The sequence below is a fragment of the Lampetra planeri genome, chromosome 42, assembly GCF_965212315.1.
Source record: "Lampetra planeri chromosome 42, kcLamPlan1.2.h2, whole genome shotgun sequence".
In the NCBI taxonomy this organism is placed as follows: Eukaryota; Metazoa; Chordata; class Hyperoartia; order Petromyzontiformes; family Petromyzontidae; genus Lampetra; species Lampetra planeri.
In genome coordinates this window covers 4,104,267-4,124,038 of record NC_136148.1, presented here as the reverse complement: position 1 = coordinate 4,124,038, position 19,772 = coordinate 4,104,267, and the positions used below count along the sequence as shown (strand labels likewise).

At 46.0% G+C, this 19,772-nt stretch overlaps 1 protein-coding gene across 1 annotated transcript; it reads right to left on the bottom strand.

The window, feature by feature from the left end:
- Nucleotides 1-767: 767 nt before the first annotated feature.
- CEP76 (centrosomal protein 76) lies at nt 768-19,741 on the bottom strand. The gene is made up of 12 exons (XM_078613787.1): nt 19,487-19,741; nt 17,711-17,875; nt 17,063-17,177; nt 16,237-16,485; nt 14,613-14,801; nt 14,292-14,389; nt 12,559-12,687; nt 11,908-12,096; nt 11,150-11,316; nt 5,390-5,717; nt 4,737-4,954; nt 768-3,199 (listed from the first exon to the last, which is right to left on the bottom strand). The coding sequence occupies exons 1-12, from the start codon at nt 19,547-19,549 to the stop codon at nt 3,061-3,063; spliced, it is 2,049 nt and encodes a 682-aa protein (XP_078469913.1). The 5' UTR covers nt 19,550-19,741; the 3' UTR covers nt 768-3,060.
- Nucleotides 19,742-19,772: the final 31 nt, after the last annotated feature.

Here is a 19,772-nt window from a genome sequence, read left to right as displayed (position 1 = left end):
GCAAGAGATCCGAGGAGTGCAAGGACATTGGTTGGGGTCTTTAGCAAGAGGTTGGGGAGGGGCTAGGATGGGAATACTGTAACCCTGGAAGGTACAGCTATGCGGTCACTGGTATGTTAAACAAAATAAGCTTGTTTCTTATAAGTAGAGCGGTATTCAAAAAGATTGACGGGTTTCATTAACGGAGTACCGCCAGAGTTGTGTGTTTGTTATAATCAAAACAATGTCACTTGTTTATCCGGTAAAGCCTCACCGGGTCTCGGTACCACTTTTTCAGAAAGGGTCCTGGCCAATTTCATTTTAAGAAGGGGGGGGGGGGGTTGGGCTTCCGTGTTGGGAGGAAACTGGAGTGCCCTGAGGAAACCCACCAAAGATGTTCATGGGATAACACTCACAAGGTACACACGTAGCGGGTTTCACCAACACTGCCGTACTGCCATCTGCTGGCTACTGTGCAGAGGGGCGAGGTCTAGCAAATCTATGCGCGATCCGCAAACCCTCGCCTCCAAAGCGTTGAATCGCAGGCCCGCACCACCAATGAGATGATACGACTTAACTGAAGGATTAGCGAGGTTTTTAATGCTTTACAGTTGATACTTCAGCAAATGCAGCCATGTGGTAGGCAGCAGAGGGCAGTACAGCACAATTCGGTGTTGTACTGCACTTCTACGCTCATTGCCTTTAACTGGCACTGACCGGTGTGGTGAAGTATGGCAAAATAAACCCCACGACTCGTACGGTGTGGGGACGACTTTGAAGCAGACTGATGGGGTTGTACAAGCGTATGTTTTTATTTTAAATGTTCAACACATAGCCCCTTCCACGGGAAAGTGCAATTTCAAACAGTGGTTCTGTTGTCACCCAATTGCTCTTGAGCAACGAGGCTGAATTTAGCTTTTGAATTTCAACACAAACACCACATATATCTGTTGAACAAAATAATTTTACTGCTAAATATATATTCATTGCCATTTACAAGATAAATCTTAATTATAAAGGAAAATAAAAACACAATAATATATATGAAGACAATGCAAACAAAGATATTAAGACGACAAGTGCATTTTGTATTGACTGATATCACGTTCTGCTGTACGGCAAAGTCCTTGCACTATCCAAGGGGTCCAAGGACTTCCACCTCGCACCGAACTTTGCCAATTCTCTCTCGCACGGGAAACACGTGGTTAGGCTGCTGGGATGGAAACCCAGGTGGAGAGGTTCAGTCTATGAGCGCCCCCTTCAACCCTCCCTGCGTGCGTACGGGTGCTGAGGTGGTCTTGCCCCTGTCGGTGGCCTATGTCAGCATAGAGGCGCAGAGGTACGCAATCCCTGACTCCGGTGTGGTCAGAGAACCGAGAGTGGCCCAGTGCCTCCTCCTCCGACAAACGGGTGGGACACGGAAACTCGTCACCGTGAAAGCGTAATAGATTACAATTACAATGCTCTTCGGTCCCAAAATCGTACCAATTTAAAATCGTAATAACCATGGAGCTGCTACGGAACAAGCCGTGTGGGGATGACACTGACGACGCTGCCTTGGCTGCGGGCCTTGACAATTACGCAAAGAATGAGGGGGGACTCCATGGCAACTGATACCCCGGTAACCAGTCCCAACTCCGGCCTACTAGGCAAACATTATTCGAACTCCGGCCTATTAGGCCGGAGTCCGGACTGGCAGAACTCGTGCTCCGTCTTCAGAAATACACTGTCCTAATTCGCGACACCATCACGGACTTCTCACCTGAGAAGACTTTGGTCATGTCCGCTCATTAGCCAAGATCATCAGACGATGATGGAGTTCAGATACTGGTACTGCAATCGTTCTCTTCTCTGTCGGCCTGTCTAACCCTGGTCAGAAAAACAAAAATCTGTTTCTTGTGCCATCGGCCCGAGAGCAACGTTAATCTCCTACTGTCAGAGCTCTCCGACCTCCTCGAACACTTTATCATCGGTGTAAATCGCAACCTAATCCTTTGCGGGCGACATCTCTTCAATTGCTCTGGTCTCACAGACATCAATAGGCCATCTCCTTGACGCGACCCTTCCCTGCTATCGTACACGGTGGAGCAGGTAGCACCTTCGGCTTCATTTACCGAATCAAATTCAAACCGTCACCTGCTGCCCCTCTGTTCACATCTTTTCTTTCGCTGATCACCACCTCGTTGTTGTTGTTGTTTGTGCACCTTTTGTCACAAAGCAACCTGGGAGAGTTCTCCCACTCTCAGCTCAAGGCTGACACCGGCTCAGGCTCACGCCCGCTCAAGCAAACGCCCGTTCAGGCTGGCATATGAAGGACCTTGTACTCCGCTTCTGTACCTTCAAGTTCTTGAACATTGCAGCACATTATAAATTATACTTGTTACCATATGTAAAACCTCCCGTTTCTCTCCCCCCTCTTTCCTTCTCATTATCCTGCCCGAGCCAATTTGCACTGCTGGGAATTTATAATTGAACTTTTATGTAATAGATTTTATGTTTGGAATATTTTTTATTTCTCATTTGATCGTTGTTTGTTGAAATGTATTTTCACTTCATGGCTGTACTTTATTTTAGTTTTGCTTTTAGTATTTTGACTCAAGTCACTATTACTAAACAAAAACAACTAGAAACTTTTTACGTCACCACGGTGGCCAGCGAGTATTAGTGAAAAGGTGATCTCAGGACCAGTTGAGGTTATCACTGACAGCTGTGGCTGGGATTTATTCAGTCCAATAACCCCTGTATCACAGCTTTACCACATTTAATAATTAGTCAAAAAAAATACATCCTTGGGATTGGCTGAAACTTGTCTACAAAATAAAAGCAAATTGTGTTGACCTTTTACATTTTGGACAAAACAAACAACTGTTGCAGTTGAACCGAAATATAAACGCCACCTGGATATTCTTCCAACTGAGGTTGAACAACTGCTTGCGATCATCTACTGCATACCATCCTCCCTCTCATCCCACCCATCCACCCTCTAACCCATTGCCCACCACTGAACCCTCTCTTCCGCCACTCCGCCCTCTCACCCATCACCCACCGCACCCCCCCCACCCCGCCCGCACCGTGCGAGTGTCAAAGCACGGAGCGGTAAGTGCAGGCGAACATGATCCAGACGGCGCAGGCGTTCTCCGGGTAGACGAAGACACGGGCTCGCACCGCCAGACGCACCTCGTCTCCCCGGCAGCTCACGATCTCGTCGCAGAACGGAGAGCTGGGGGGGGACAGAGGGTTCGGGGGTGAGCGGCGACGCGAAATTACGGCACGCAGGAGCAACGTGCCGCTGTTGGATCGGGCCCTCGACGGTGTTTTTGTTTAGAGAAGCCTGACTCCGCTGATGAGATCCAGGTTTTTGATTGCTTGCCTTGCAGGTTGGCATCTTACAGACCCCTTAATGCATCTCTTTGCGAGCCACCCAGCCTGGTGTGTTTCAAGTTTTCAAGTTTAATTTATTAGGTGTATCCCTGTGAGCCATTCGGCTCTTGAATCGGGTGCAACTGCAACAAACCAAAAAACTAAAACCTGAACAAGAAAACATCTTAAAGTGACTATGTGCAAACAGAAAATCCAAGAAAAGACAGCAAAATATTGCAGAAAAAGCACCGTACACCAACACTGTGTGGAGGTGCGCGATTGTCAAATGTTTCGCAGAGAAATTCTACATTGCTATGATGGAGACAAGTCAATCCCAAGGACAACCACTCCCCACTTCCCACAAAGCGGTACTTATTCTACTGACGCTGAAAGGATTTCAGGGACGATTTTGACCCCTGATCAGATTTGCAACAGACTCTGTGATTACGAGATATCCATTCTAGCCACTGCAGCACGCAGCAGGACACAATTCAATACACAATCTACTATGCGATTTAACCATCTACAATCAGGCTGGCGAAAGAGTATCGCACAAAGGGAGACACGAAAAGAAAACGCTTACCACTCACATTGCCTGACATGCTGTGCTGCTGTGATGTACATTTCTGTTACAAGGCAGTGTTGATGACATGTTTTTTTTTTAAGTTCAAGGTCATGTCTCGTGGTTATATATAACCATCCAACACATACGTGTTTAAAAAAAGACTCCACCATTATCATAAACACTGCGTGTTGCTGTGCGTATGTGTGTGCGTGGGGAGAGACACGGCAGTAGTTGCCCCACGGCACCTTAAAGCTGGTTACCCAAATTTGATACCAGGCCACGGCTAACATCAGTGAGTGACATCTCAACCGGTCTTCAAGACTTGCACGTAGGTGTGTATGCACGTACGTGTCTGTGTGTTTCTCTGTGCGTGCACACCAACATCGCTTAACGTGCGCGCGTGTCTGTACATGTCTATTCATGTGTGTGTGTATGTGGGAGCGGTGGTGTATTGGTTAGTGGGGAGCGGTAGTGTAGCGGTTAGCGCGCTGCGCTACGAACCTGGCGACCCGAGTTGGATTCCCGCTCACGGCCAACACCAGTGACGATTATCTGAACCACTCCTGGGCCTCCCCTAGGTCGACTCAGCCTCAAATGAGTACCTGGTGCGGTGTGTAAACATCGCCACTGGAGAGACAAAGGCTGCTGGGTCTGGTGCTGGCCACCCTTTCATCGTGCGCCGTACTGGCCTTCGTGGGTCCTCTCCTCCCTTAACAGCACTTGCCCCAACAGCCTCAGTAAGCTATATTGGGGATCTTTATATATGATTGTGCGTGCGTGCGTATCTGTACCGCATCTCTGCGCGCGCGTATGTGCGCCCGTCAGCACTCACCGTAGCGCCGTGGCAAGCGCGCGGCGAGCATTCCTGGAGAGCAGGTGGATGGGGAAGCCCTTGAAGGTGTGCCCGTCCGGCACGAACCGACGCACGGCATCCTGGAACTCGTCGTTTCCCGGGGCGACGCCGACCGCCCGCTCGCACTCGTAGGCAGCGAGCGCCGGCGAGAGGAGGTACGCGAGCGCCGGGTCCCACGCCGTCTGCAGGCCTAGGTCCTGCTCGCCGAACGCCGTGCGCATACAAGGGTGGTTCACAATAAGAAAAGGTTATTTTCACTGTATTTTCTCCTGGTCGGACCACGTGATGAAGCAAGTGTGTGCTTGGCGGGCCCAACGTTGTCCTTGAAACGCGAGTCACACCCTAACACCACCGTCTACCTATTAAGCGCACCGGGCCCGTCCCTACAATAATAAACTAGCCAACTAGACCGTAGCACTACAATTTCCCTTAAACACACCGGCCAATCAGAATGTAGCATTAACCTACCTCGAACACCTTAATAACTTTACCAAACGGACCCTAACACCATCCCTACCACATGAACCTCACCGTAACCCTAGTCCCACCTCCGCATTGCACCCATTCACTCTCCCGTTCCTTTTTTTTTTACGACCACACTTCCTCCACGCAAAAGGGGGGCTCGCACACACCTTCCTGTGATCCTCCACCAGCAGCCTCAGCTCCATCTCCACCCGTCTGGCGGCGTCGGCGGGGTCGATGGATGGCGGGCGGAGCGCCGACGTCGCCGGCCCGGCGGCGGTGACGGATGCGACGGCGTCCCGGCTCATCGCCTTCCAGCGCGTGCCGTCCGCCAGATCCAGGTGGGTGGCGTCGACGGCGTGCGTCGGTCCGCAGTTGGCATAGAAGGCGCGGTGGTTGTATGCGCAGCCCAGCGTGCGGTACGGGTGGTGTTGCTGTTGCTGCTGCTGGGCGCGAGGGAGTGGCGGGTCGTCGAGGTTTATCGGGCGATGCGCGTACCTGGGTAGGTCGATTGCAAAATTTACATCGGCGATTGTTATTTAAGGCCTCGAGACAGAGGCGTGGTTTCTCTGTGTGCCTATGCACGTCTCTCTCTCGCTCTATGTATCTCTGTGATATCTGTCTCTACTTATATGTCTGTCTATATGTCTCTGGTTGTGTTTTATCTCTCTCTCAAATGTAGCATTCTCAGGAAGAACGTAATCAACCAGGTAGGGTGTTGACTGTTATGTTATCCGACTCTCTGTTGTATTACATTACATTTCTAAGTATACTAAATTTGTGTTTCTATTTCATTTATACCCGATGATGATTGCTTGTGTTGCAATCGAAACGTCGAATGCTAGTATTTAATTTATTATTTTCTCTTAATACGTGACTTTACCGAAAGAACCAAAGAGTGATTGTTAAGGTGTTTGTCGTCGTGACAGTAAAACCTCCCGAAGCCAAAAGTGGGAAAGCTGGAATTTGGGGTATGCCGGATGAGTGTATATACTCTTAGTTCTTTCGGTAAAGTCACGTAGGTAAAAAAATGAAATTAAAATCGGAGGCAACACAAGCTTCCGAAGCTTGTGTTGCCTCCGAAACGTCGTGATTTTATTTTTTTTATTTTTTATTAATTTTAATTTCAATTTTTTACCTACGTGACTTTACCGAAAGAACTAAGAGTATGAATCCTTGCAGTCACGAAAGCTTCAAATCTGGAAGAGTGTATGTTTAAAGACGATTTGTCAATCCACTGCAGGATGAGGGCATCCTCTACACCGCGTGAGTCAGGGTTAATTGTTCATTGCTGGATAAGGGCCTCCCTGTCGTGTAGGTTTTGGGAGTTTTTTTTCTCTTCACCATACTTTGCCCAGCTAGTCAGCGCAGGCTCATAGATGCGAGGAGCATAAGACTATCCAGGCTCAGCCCTGTTTAGTATCGGAGATGTGACTAGGCCGAGTGAATATTAATATTGTTCATTATTATCACTGCTTTGTACTAAACCCATCGACCTGAATTTCATTCCAAGCTGAGACTAACATCAGTGGCGAGTGATATCCGAACTGATCCTGAGCCTATCCTGCACTAAAAATGCACTGAGCGGCATGATGAAATCTGGTAAAACAAACCTTATCACCGAAAACGGCACGGGAGGCTTTCATCGTGATTGCGCACACGAGATTTAAGTTTGGCTGTCGCCTGCTGAAGCTAGTTGTAATTACTGGCGAAACGTCGTACTCAGATTGTTAATGTTGTGGCTTTGCTCTCCAACACACCGGTGTGTTGTACTAGTAACGAATTGGCATGTTCTGTTTACGTGACAAACCTTACTAATTGGCTGTGTCGGGTGGTGGCGGGTTTAATGACGCATTTATATATTTACGCGTTCTAACCCAAAAAAAACCTCTATTATGGATATTGTTCGCGAAAGCGAATTGTTCCATCTCCTCAGTAGACATTCTCTCGGGCGTTCCGTCTTTTGGATGCCATTGGCGTGTGACATGTCCTCCCTCAGCCCACTTATTTTGTTCAGCAGTCAATAAGATTTCTCATAAATGCACGCGTTCTCTTTTTCTGTGCAACTGCAAGGATGCACCCTCCATGCTTCTTTGTGCACTTTGAATCTTTTGTTCGATTTTTCATTGTCAATGTCTTATGTTTCTGAACCATGTGTAAAAGCAGGTGATATACAATTGTTGAAGACGTTCCTTTGGCATGCTGGGAATGCAATGTACCAAGAAGTTACGTGTGTTTTTACAAGAGCTATATATATTTGAAGGTTAGGCTTTTGTGACTAATATGATCCATTAGAAGTTTTTGGGTACGACGTTTCGCCAACACACCGGTGTGCTGAACTAGTAACGAATTGTCATTTTTGTTTATGTGAGAAAATTTACTAATTGGCTGTGTATTGCGGTGGCGGGTTTAACGACACATTTAAATGTACGTGATCTAATCCAAAAAAGCTCTATTATGGATTTTAAGGTATTTTCTTTGAAAAAAAGAAATTTAGATCACCTAATTTTCACGCACAAAGCACGAGAGAGAACACACTAACCTCTAAATCTCCAACACGGACATGTTCTACGTTATATATAACAAATAAAACAACCACCGTTTCTCCTCTTCTTCCACTCCCATAATATCTGAACAATGCTCAGAGCCACGATTTTGCAACGACGACAACAACAACAACCTCGCAAGTGGTAAAGTGAAAGGGTCCAGAACTGAATTCAGGTGCTGTTATTTCGCTGTTTTGTCCTCTGTGTACCTGGGGAAATTGCTTTCGCGATGATTGTGTGCAGCTGGTAATCCAGTTGCTGCTGTTGCTGTAGCATTAATAACCACATCATGACCTTTTGAACCGGCCCATAGGCACACTGTGCTGTCCTAGGCAACGCTCTTTCCATTGTGGTCATTTGCTTTCGTGCCATTTTTTTTATGCACATTTGCCGCATTTTAGGAAATAATGCAAGGGTATGGAAAATAATCTATTCAAATAACATTTGATCTGGTAGCCTAGTAGAGAGCCTTTTGAAACAATGATTTCTAGCAGCAGACAAGAGACTGCTATGTTGCAGGCTGTTGCTTCCGTAGTATGGAACTCCCTTCCCCCCCCCTTCCATCCGTGCTGTCGACTCTGCCCCCTGTTCAAGTCCAGGATCGAGATCTTATTTTATTTGCCTATGACTTATTCTCTCTCATAAAAATAAATATTGACACTGTACAGCATCTTGAGCTGTGAACACATTTAGAAGATATATAATCCCACATTGTATTGAAGGATGTGGGCCAGGGGTTGGCAACCCGCGGCTCTGGAGCTGCATGGGGCTCTTCAAGGACTGCTTTGTGACGTTATTCACATACATTGCGGCCATTGAAATATTGCGTTTTTTTGACAAACTTTGAAAAAATATGACTGTTTCTTGTTATTTTGGTTGCCGACCCCTGGTGTAGGCTCACAAAGACCCATGGAGAGTCATAGACTTGGGGAGTCCAATCGACACAGGAGGGAGAGAGACTCCTCAATTCCATCTCCATACAAATCCATTGTATTTCATGCTGAAACTGGTCCAAAGTACCCTTGCTTAAACAAACACTGCTGGTAAAAGAAATATTGGTCCAAAAGGCCCATAGGCTGGTGGGCCTCGAAATGTCAATTTATTTTGTTTTGACTCTGCAAAACAGACCCTTGTCTGTTTATGTTATAACTTTCCTATCCCCGATTCGTCACTTCGGCACACAATAGCATTTCGTACGAATTTTCCACGTGAGAAAAAATTTATATATTCATAACAAATAGAGTTATTATTCCACCCAATTTCCTGCCTCTTTTTCAGAAGCCCAAGACTGGAATGAAAATGACACCGGAAGCAGACGCCTGTAGGCGATAGGGTGGCACAATGCTAACACTCGTGCCTCGCAGCAATAAGTGCCTGGGTTCGATTCCCGACTTGGGCACCCTTTTCTGTGTGGAGTTTGTACGCTCTTCAACTGTTGCTTCCTCCGGGTTCTCTGGTTTCCTCCCATAGTTAAAAACCATACAAAAGTAATTTGTGTTGGCCAAACATTCTAAGTGTAGCAGGACCCTCCTGGAAAAAAGGAATATTCGGGCTGTTTGTGGCTTTCCTGGGGAAAATAAGTAATTGTTATTATCGTTATCGAGGCCAACTTACGTAAGCAGCATTTTTGCACACGCATTGTTGCGCAGCGTTTTGGCTCGCGAATCCTTGCTTGGCAAACCTTCAGTCAGACGAACGTTTTCTTTAAACGGTGTTGAATTTCCCGGTCGTCATTTGTTTAGTCTCTGTGACATACACTGCACTGTATCATTGGTGCAGCAGCACACGTACAACCTTGCGAGCGGTCTTTGTGGAATTAATATTATGACAACATTAGTCCATTATTTACACAGGAAAGGCTCGCCGAGTCTCATGACTGCACTGGTGATGTTCGGCCAATTCCTTAATGAGTAATTTTGCATGTTAGAGGAAACTGGAGTAATACTAATAATGGGATTTATTTATCTAGGAAAGCCTCATTGAGTTTCATGGCTCTCTTTCAGCAGGACCATGTGTTAAGGATATGATCATTTCCTTTTGAAATAAAGAGTTTTGCTTTATGTGCAAATAAACCAGAGTACCCACCTCCCAAGCCTACATTTATCTTGACAATACCTGGTAAGTCCTAGTGGTCACCCATTCAAGTACCTACTAGGCTTAAACATGCTTAGCATTTGAGATCACTAGATTTGGGGCACAGATTATTATGCGTGTTTACCCAGGAAAGCCTGATTGTCAATACTTTTCATCAAGAGGGTCCTGCCACGTTTTCAAGGTAGGGGGCGATGTTGCTATGTATTAATTTAAATCTATAAATTTCCAGGTATTTTTTTCAAGTTACATTGTATGTGTGTGTTTATTCTAGATTTGAAGCTTTCGTGACTGCAAGGATTCATACTCTTAGTTCTTTCGGTAAAGTCACGTAGGTAAAAAATGAAATTAAAATTAATAAAAACAATAAAATCACGACGTTTCGGAGGCAACACAAGCTTCCGTCTTCAGGTAAAACTGTCACAGCAAAATATCTGTATACAGATATTTTATTGTTTTTATTAATTTTAATTACATTTTTTACCTACGTGACTTTACCGAAAGAACTAAGAGTATGTGTGTGTGTGTTTTTTAGCGATGGGAGATAATCAGAGAACCCAGAGGAAACCCTTGCAGAACAGGGGGAGAATATACAAACTACCATCAGAAAGTGGTCCGAGTAGGAAATCGAACCCACAACCCCTTTGGCGTGACGCGCAAGCGTTACCACTGCGCCACCTTGCTGCTCAAAAGGGTGAGTTGGTCATAGGCATCTCTTAAATCTAACTTCATATTTTTTTTATAGTAATAAATCACATTTGTATCATGCCTGTTGCCAAGGTACTACTCAGATATTTTAAATAAGCTACACAATTTTACAATATCACACTGTTTTACAATATCGAGAACTAGAAAGTAATTCGTCGTTGACCACTCAAGACAGCGCGCTATAACGGGTGCGTGTTCTACATTATAACCGGCGCATTCCGCGTTGTGCGGAAAGTGTTCCCGACTGCGTGACAGCGAAAACATGTCGTGTAAAAGTGCGTTAAGTGAGGATTTACCGTACGTGGCACGACAATATACACACACACAATAATGGCACTTGTGACTTTGAGAAAGATGGAAGTCTATGGGTCTCTAAATAAGTGTATGAGTCCGTATGCAAGTCATTGGATCATGTAAGTGTATGTGCATCTGTGGGTCTCAATATAAGTCTATTGATCATCTGGGTCTTCATGGAAGTTTATAAATGACGTGCAACGCTTGGATCTTAAAAGTAATCGCACGCAGTGAATGCGCGACTGGAGCAGCGTGACCCCCGTGCAGTAACGGGGAGAACGAATGAGAGACCTGTGGCCGGTGAGGCTCTCCCAGAAGGTGGTGGTGCCATCGGTTGAGCGGGTGGCCACCCAGGCGTGCGGCTCCCCCTTCGCCTTGGTGCCCACGCACACGAACGCGTCGAGACCAAAGCCCAGCAGGAGGCTGCACAGGAGGTTCGCGTGGTCCTCACAGTCGCCCTGTGGAGAAGAGGGTGACTGTGTCATTGCGCAGAACGTTAGCCCAACACGTTTGTCAACCCACTGCTGGATGAGTGCCTCCCCCACACAGTGTGGTTCATGAGAGGGTGTGGTCAGTGTTTCTGCCGTCCATCCATCTTTCCTTCCATCCATCCGTCTGAGAAAAATCCACGCGGCCACGGGGAGAGACACTGCAAACTCGAAATAAACTGTAGGCGTCAGAGTCGGGTTCGAACCCACGACTTCCTGCATACCAGGCGAGATAGTTAACATCTCCTAGCCACCGTCATGATGATGAGAGAGACACACCGCAAACTCCAAATATACAGGTGTCAGGGTCGGGATCGAACCCACGACCTCCTGCATACCAGGCAAGGGAGGTAACATCTCTCGCTACCATGGGGCTTCTGTCAATCTGTCAATTTGCCTGCCAGTTGAGCGAGTGACAACCGCTGCACCACCTTTCCCGGGCACAGGAAGGTCAAGGTGTTGCCGAGTGTCTGTCCATCCATCTTTATGCCCGTCAGTCTATCCGTCCGTCCACCCGTCGGTCAATCTGTCTGCGGGTTGAGTGAGAGCCGCTGGCACCACCTTTGCCCGGCACAGGAAGGCGAAAGTGCTGCTCCACATCTCGTGGCGGGCGCCGCCGCCCACCGCCTGAGCTCGCTCGTAGCCCAGGAGGCTGACAAAGCGGGCGGCCTGCCGCGGCGAGTCCAGCAGCCGTCCCGCTCGCAGGAGACGCACGTACGCGCACACCGGCCGGTTTGTACCGTTTTCATCCTGGAGATGGTGGAGTGGTGGGAGAGAGGCATGAGGGTGGACAAAAAGAGAGAAATAAGGTTGAGTGTGTTTTGTATGCATGTTGAACTTCTTTCGCACTGTACGTAGCCAACTGTGCTAATTGGAAGTGTGGGCAAAAGCAGCATGAATGCCACTTAATTTGGGGTTTTCTCAAAACTCCGGTCCTCCCAGTTGACCACAGTTTTCTACATTTACCAGTCTTCTTCGTAAAAAAAATGTTAATTACACACTACACGTGTCTAATGATTGGTAAACACAACCCATGTGATGCAGACAGCGATGATTCAAATTAAAAGAGGTCCTTGACTGAAGTTTCAAAGATATGTGATATGCTCACCCTTGCCTAGATAAGTACTGGATTACAGGCATGTGCCACCATGCCTGGATTAAAAGATACTGATAAATTCCAAATAATCGTTAACTCCACCAGCACCCCCTCACCTGAGCAAAGATCTTGACGAGACGGCTGTTATGTTCAGGTCGAATCTGCAGGTACTCCCGCCACCACTGCTTGGCGTAGACGAGAAAGAGACGTTCCTTCTCCGCCGCTCGCTGGCGCTCCAATCCCAGCTGCGACGACGCAAGGCCAGACAGATGCACACAGAGGAAAGACTCCCTCCGAATAGTCGGACTGTTCGTGAGCAGCAAGCAAGGCGCGTGAGGGGGTGGTGTTGTTAGCACCATGCCCAGCGACATTTTGCCTCTGTTTATGCACTGCACCAAGTACTAATTTAAGGCTGAGTCGTTCCGCTCTCCCCTCTCCAGCTGGCAACACCAAACTCCATGCTAGTATTATAGAGCTATCATGTAATGTCATACCCAAGGCTGTAATTTGCACTATCGTTATTCATATGCATTTTTGTTCTAGCTTTGAGTTGAGAATGCACATCACAGCTCTGTGTGCCTATGTCAGTTCTCTCTCTATGTATCACTGTGATATCTGTCTGCTTATATGTCTGTCTATATGTCTCTGGTTCTGTGTTTTATCTATCTCTCAAATTTAGCATTCTCAGGAAGAACGTAATCAACCAGGTAGGGTGTTGACTGTTATGTTATCCGACTCTCTATTGTATTACATTACATTTATAAGTATACTAGATTTGTGTTTCTATTTCATTTATACCTGATGATGATTGCTTGTGTTGCAATCGAAACGTCGTATGCTAGTATTTAATTTATTATTTTATCTTTATACGTGACTTTACCGAAAGAACCAAAGAGTACATCACAGCTGGTCGTGCACACTGCCGAGTAAGACATCAGAAGCGTGGACGCTGAAAAAAGAAAATCTAATTAAATCTGAAAAGCGTTCAAAAGAAGCATTGGAGTGGATAGGTGCGTGCTTGGAGTTATACCGAGAGACAGTTTGAAACGTCACATTGACTCTCAAGAATATCTAACTGCGCAGGACACACCACGAGAAGGGAGGTAGAGATCAACAAGAGAGTGGTAACCAAAGGATGGAACACCCCCACGAGGGCATCGACCGTGGACACGGAACGATGAAACTGGCTCCTGCACAAGAGCACGATGCATTGTTCCATCGCAAACCCGAGGAGGGATGGCAATAGCTTGGGAAGGCGTTCATTCAGCCGCGATCAGATAACACTGGTCAACAACAAAAACACTTTTTTTTCTGGCCTGGACTTTTGCAGCTGTTTTAGACTAATTTCAGGGTCCTGATTCCAAATCTGATCTCAGATTTGCTCTATCACATCTCATTTTTATGCTATCGGCATACCCCATTTTCATTGATTTTACCCGAAATGAACTCTGTCACTTATGATTGCAAGTTGTTGCGAGTCAGTGACTGCTTTAGTGTTAAAATACGGTGCTGTATTTTTTGGATAGTGTGTTTATAATAATATTTTATGTAGATATCCACATTTATTTAATATTTTTCTTCTGCAGTTTTTATTGAAAATGCAATATTTGATATCTCAAAAACCTGATGTGATAGACAAAAACTGATGCCAGATTTGGAATGAGCACCCCAAAATTACCTTAAACCCGTTGGAATACCTTATGCCAGAAAAAGTGTGTTGACCAGTGTAATGGATGATGATGCTGAGTGCAGAGGGTCTCCAGTGAGTAGACAGTGCAGGGGCGATTGGAGGCATTGCTATTACAGGGTTGGCTTTGAGGGCGGTTGGGAGATCACATCTGAACCTGACCTGCGTGTTGAGCACGTCGGGTGTGATCGTGTGAACGAGACGCGGGTGCAGCTCCAAGCGCAGGTGCAGAACCCCCACCGCCACCCGTGACTCAGACCCTGCAAGTCGCAAGCGTGTTCACACAAAGACAAAGCATCGTTATGATGAATAGTAACATAGTTAAATGTTACCTTACTATTCTTCATCGCAATCATTCAACCATCGTACGACGAGTAGTAACGTAGGTAACTGTTACTCAATTCCAGCATTGTTGTGATGATGATAACAACGACGATGATAATGAGTAACGGTGGTAATAGTTTCAGTGTTATAAAGCCATACCCACTCCCTGCAGTTCAACGGCTGTGTCCCAGCATGCCGTGGGACAGGTCAGCACATGCCGCCACTCCAAGCGGTGCGAGGTCACCAGGGTCGTCTCCATGGAGACATCGTCAGTCTTCACCAGCACCAGATGCACAGGGTCGCTCATGCCCAGTAGCGCAGTTGTGTCGGCCATCTTGCCGCCCTCTCCTATACGGTAAAAATGATGACACGCAAAGATGTCCTCACCTACAGCAGCAGCACGAACGTCTCCCATAATGCCTTGCGTGCACCATTGGAACCTCATTTGCCAGTAAAAAATATGATAATTGTTTTTTTACCCTTCTATCTGGCAACAAAACAGACACCTTTTTTTACAAGGAGTCATGTTTGCATAGACCACAATATCTGCAGTCATAATGCAAACAAAAAACATAACTCTGATAATGTATGCACTGTCCTTGAAGTTGATTGGTCCACACCCAAGACAGCATTTCTTAGAGCCCAGTCTCACATGGTGTTGGACCAGATGACGCCAAAAGGCACACAACTCAAAGACAATGCACCATCAGAGTTCTTTCGGTAAAGCCACGTAGGTAGAAAATAATAGGTCACGACGTTTCGATCGCAACACAAGCAATCGTCATCAGGTGGGACAACCACAGCAAGAAAAAACTGCTGAAGTAGGCGAGAGATCTGCCGTGGCACGAGGTTATATAGTGTAGTGTATAGTGTAGTGTATAGTGTAGTGTATAGTAGTGTATAGTGTAGTGTATAGTGTAGTGTATAGTGTAGTGTATAGTAGGCCTCGGCAGTAGGGGGGGGAGAGGGGGTGGGTAGGAAGCAGGGCAGAAAGTGGACCCCGCAGCAGCACCCGGGTCACTGGAGTAAAGAACTTAGTTACGTCCTCATTAAGACTAATGATTACATCACAGCCATCGATGTTTACGACTGTCTTCATGACTCTGGGAGCTCATATACGGAGAGGGCTTACCTCTACACTATGAGGTCCCCCTTAGCACTGGCTTAAAGGCTACATTATTGAAAGCAACACTTTCAGCAAATTATGAGAAAACCTAACCAACATAGCTCAGCCATGATCATTGGGGTTTTTCCTTCCGAGGAGGAAAAAATAAGTAGATTTATTAGAATTATGATTGCCATATTTTCTAAAAATATATTGATTGAAACTAGCATGAACTGAATCAACTGCACCACAGAATTTTCAAACATCCCTGCTCACTATAAAATATCTAAACTGGGTATGAAGAAAGGGGGATGTGAATCATAGACTGATCCCTGCCATAGTAATGTGGAATTTCCATCACTGGTTTAGGGCCACCAAAGAAGGTAGATACCATCCAATGTGTCTGAGCAGGGAACCTTCCAGGAATGTCTCACCGAGTCTCACGACTCCTTTTTAAAGAGGAAGAAAATTGATTTTTGAAACCCATTTACAAAAATGGCCCAGCCACACGAATATTAACATCAAGTACCAATATAAATATCTAAAAAAAGGGACTCGGGCAAGTTAAAACACTTTCGCCAAAGTTATTCAAAGCGACATTATAAAAGCCCCTACATCACCGATGAGGCCACGGCAATAACCGATGAATGAACGAGTGACCGGGAAGAAAACACTCACCACGCGATCCGTCGTGCAGCTCCAGCAGGAAGCTGTCGCGGAGGTCCGGCTCGCAAGCGCACGCAGCGGGCTTCGATCGGAAGCGCTGCGAGCGGAAGTTGAGGTGCAGTGTGAGCGTGGGGCCTGGTCGCCCCGGGGTGCCGGCAGGTGGAGAGGCAGGAGGCGACGGTCCCATGTGCAGGTGTTCCAGGAACGCGCGACCACCCAGCACCCGCAAGTGCAGGTACCTACGGCCAGGGTCGATGTTTGCTGGGTTTGAAGGAAGATGGAAGGGTGGAAGGGCATATATGGGTAGGGGTTTCGTTTATTTTTTACCACCCTTTGTCAATGTGTCGTTATTTTTACACACATGCCCCCGCGTGAATCTGTATCTCCTTATGTAAACATTTGCCTTCGCTTGTCTCCATTAGTTCAAACCTGTCACAGTGTGTCTCCATCTGTTCCCATGTGTACCTATACATTTCCGGGAATCTTCACTTGACCCCTTGTGCACTAATTTGCCTTCATGTGCATCAATTTATCTCCAAGTCTCCTTGAGTCTCACTGTATCGCCACATGTCGCCTTGTGCTCTCATTTGTCTCCATGTGTCCCTAAAACACATTGTGTATCCGAGACCTTAAAAAGAGGCGGATTAATTTAAAAGTGCCTATTCTCTGATAGACAAGATAATTCCTCACTTTAATATTTTATCTGACTTTCATTTAGCTTTCTGCAGATAAACAGTCGAGTGAAGTAGTTCCGCATCCCAAATAAGGAGGGATAAGGAGTCAGAAAAGCGGGCATGGAGAGCAGGAATGAGATTAGAGGGACGATTGTGCAACTCACTCTTCCGCAGCTGCGCTGGGTCTGTGTCCACCACATGTGTCGCCGGCTTGGGTGGAGATGAATCACCTCTGCCATCTCTTACACCATCTCCTCCACTATCGCCATTCCAATCCCCCTGTGTGGAAGACAGTGGTTGGAAAAGTTAAGCAGGGATCGCACTCCAAACCTAAACAGTATTCGGTGATATTGAACGGTCAAAAAAACCTTCATCAGTGCTACTTAATAAAATGTCAAAATAACTTAAGTGATTTAATTAATTGTTGTATTCACTTAATTTACAGTCATTTGTTAATACACTGAGGGATGAAGGCTTCCTCATGCCACGTCAGTCACGGGGGTTATTTGACCATACTTCCCCGGGTAGGTCTACGGGTTGGTGAAGGTGGGAGGGTGTGTTCGAAGCTCACATGAGCGGGGAAACGTGGGGAGGAAGGGAGTGGGGGAGAGAGAGGGCATGGGCAATGTGGACAAGGAGTGTGGGCGACGTGGAAAATCATCACGACAATGAGTTTGTTGTCCTTCCCCCGCACCTCCGATGAGCACGGTTTGCTACGTACAATGCTAAATAAGTTCAACATACATACATACATTCGTACAAAAAGAGAGGCTTTGAGAGGGACGGGGTGAATGAAGTATGCGGGTTCTCACGTGGCGGAAGGTGAGCTGCTCCATCACTTGGTCGACCACTCCACGCTGGTGCAGTGCCTGCAAGAGGTCTTGCTCCGAAACAGGAGCCTGCTTGCGCCCGCCCTCACCGCCCTCGCCTCGGAGGGAATCCGCCAACACAGCGCGCACCGTGCTCTGGATGTCCATCTGAATGCCCGGTGCAGAGCGCCGTCATCATCGTTGTAATTGTTATTTTTATTATCAGAAAGAAGTACAAAATTTGACGATTTTGCAAGTCTTCTTGGTTCTTTCGGTAAAGTCAAGTAGAAGGGAATTAATAAAATAATAAAAATAAAACATAATAAAATAATTCTCACTTTAATTCTACGTGACTTTACCGAAAGAACCAAGAAGATGAATCCCTGCAGTCACGAAAGCTTTAAATCGAGATTTTGCAAGTATCAAAGTATGAAAAAAATCAGAATAGGTTTTACCCTTTCTGGCAATAAAAACAAGTGTTAAGATGTTCAAACACCAAATAGAAACCTTTTGCAAGGAATCAAGTTGCTGCATTAACGACACATGCTTGTGGTGAACATGCAACCATACATGCATTGTCTTTGAAACTGATTGGCCTAAACTAGACTAGTCTCACCAGTGCCAGACCAGAGAATGCCAAAAGATGAACAGTACAAAGACAATGCACTAGTACAGCATTTGTAGCTTGGGATGAGCAGCTACAAAATGGTACCTATCAAAATATGAAACAAGAATAGGTTTATTATTTTTTCATACTTGTAGTTAATGCAGACATGATTTCTTGCAAAAGGTTTCTACTTGGTCTTTGAAAATCTTAACACCTGTTTTATTGCCAGAAAGGGTAAAACCTATTCTTTTTTGATAGAAATAGGTACGTACTGGTAAACCGGCATGACGCGGATATTGTCACCCTCGTTGTCGTTGTCATAATACCTACTATAATCACCCACATTGACCAGCCCCCCTCAATAATAATCATAAGCAGGTGACGTCCTCCAAATGGACACCCCCCCCATGATTAGCTACTATAATGAGCCAAGAATGTCTGTGTGCAACGCTCGTGACGTCACTCCACGTCGACCAGCCCCCCTCATTAATAATCATGAGCAGGTGACGTCACTCCACATGGGGGGGCGAGGCGCCTCCTCCCCCCCTCCTCGGCGTCAACTCACAGCCCTCACTACAAAGGCAGAACCGTCACGTCACGTGATCTCCGTCACGCTGTTGAGACATCAGAGTAAAAAGGACGTCGTGTTGAATAAGGGATTATCACCTTAAAATGAAATAAGTCTGTGTCCCGCGCCCTTACAAATTGCACACGAATTGATGCAATGAATATATCACGTCGCGGTAAGAAATAGTATTATTTAAAAAAGGTAAAATAATAAAAAGTGTATGATTTTATTAGTTAAAAAGGTAAAATAATAACCAAAAATAGTATTACTTTATTATAAAAAAAGGAAAAAAAAATTGTCTTTTTTTATTAAAAAAAGGTAACAAAAAATCTAAATATTATCATTTTATTTTAAAAAGGTAAAATATATTATTTTATTTACCTACGTGACTTTACCGAAAGAACCTAAGATTAAGAAACGCAGCACCTTATTAACCGCGACAACTCATGATTATCCGCACTAAAAAAACGTCTTATTGGCAACCTTTTTAATTAAAAATCATTACTCGCGCAACAGAACCGCTCACTTTACACTCCCTATCGATCCGTTAATCAAATTCGTCCAATTTGTTTGTGGTTATTCAAAGAAGCGATCAAAAACTCACGCGATTTAGCTGATCGTAGATGATTTGCCTCAGCTCCGACACCTTCTCGGGAGGCAACGTCATCTTTCCCACCTCTCCTCCTTCTCCCTCGCCAACCTTGTACACCTTGGCGATACAAAAGTGCGAGTTTTAAAGTTGATATCTTTGCCAAAGGTAACAACTTTTGCTAAGCGCCGCACTTGGCGCGGGTGACTGGAAAATAAACACGTGCCAGTGATTTGATTTCGCAGCGCGCTTAAGCGCACCCTGGCCAATGGGATGGCGAGGATAGCAGCCGATGGCGCCT

Coding starts and splice junctions, on each gene's coding strand:
- CEP76 (XM_078613787.1), bottom strand. CDS start 19,549: ATGACGTTGCCTCCCGAGAAGGTGTCGGAGCTGAGGCAAATCATCTAC. Junction 14,802..16,236: donor GCTGCACGACGGATCGCGTG/GTGAGTGTTTTC, acceptor TTTACCGTATAG/GAGAGGGCGGCAAGATGGCC. Junction 11,317..11,907: donor CCTTCCTGTGCCGGGCAAAG/GTGGTGCCAGCG, acceptor TCTTCTCCACAG/GGCGACTGTGAGGACCACGC.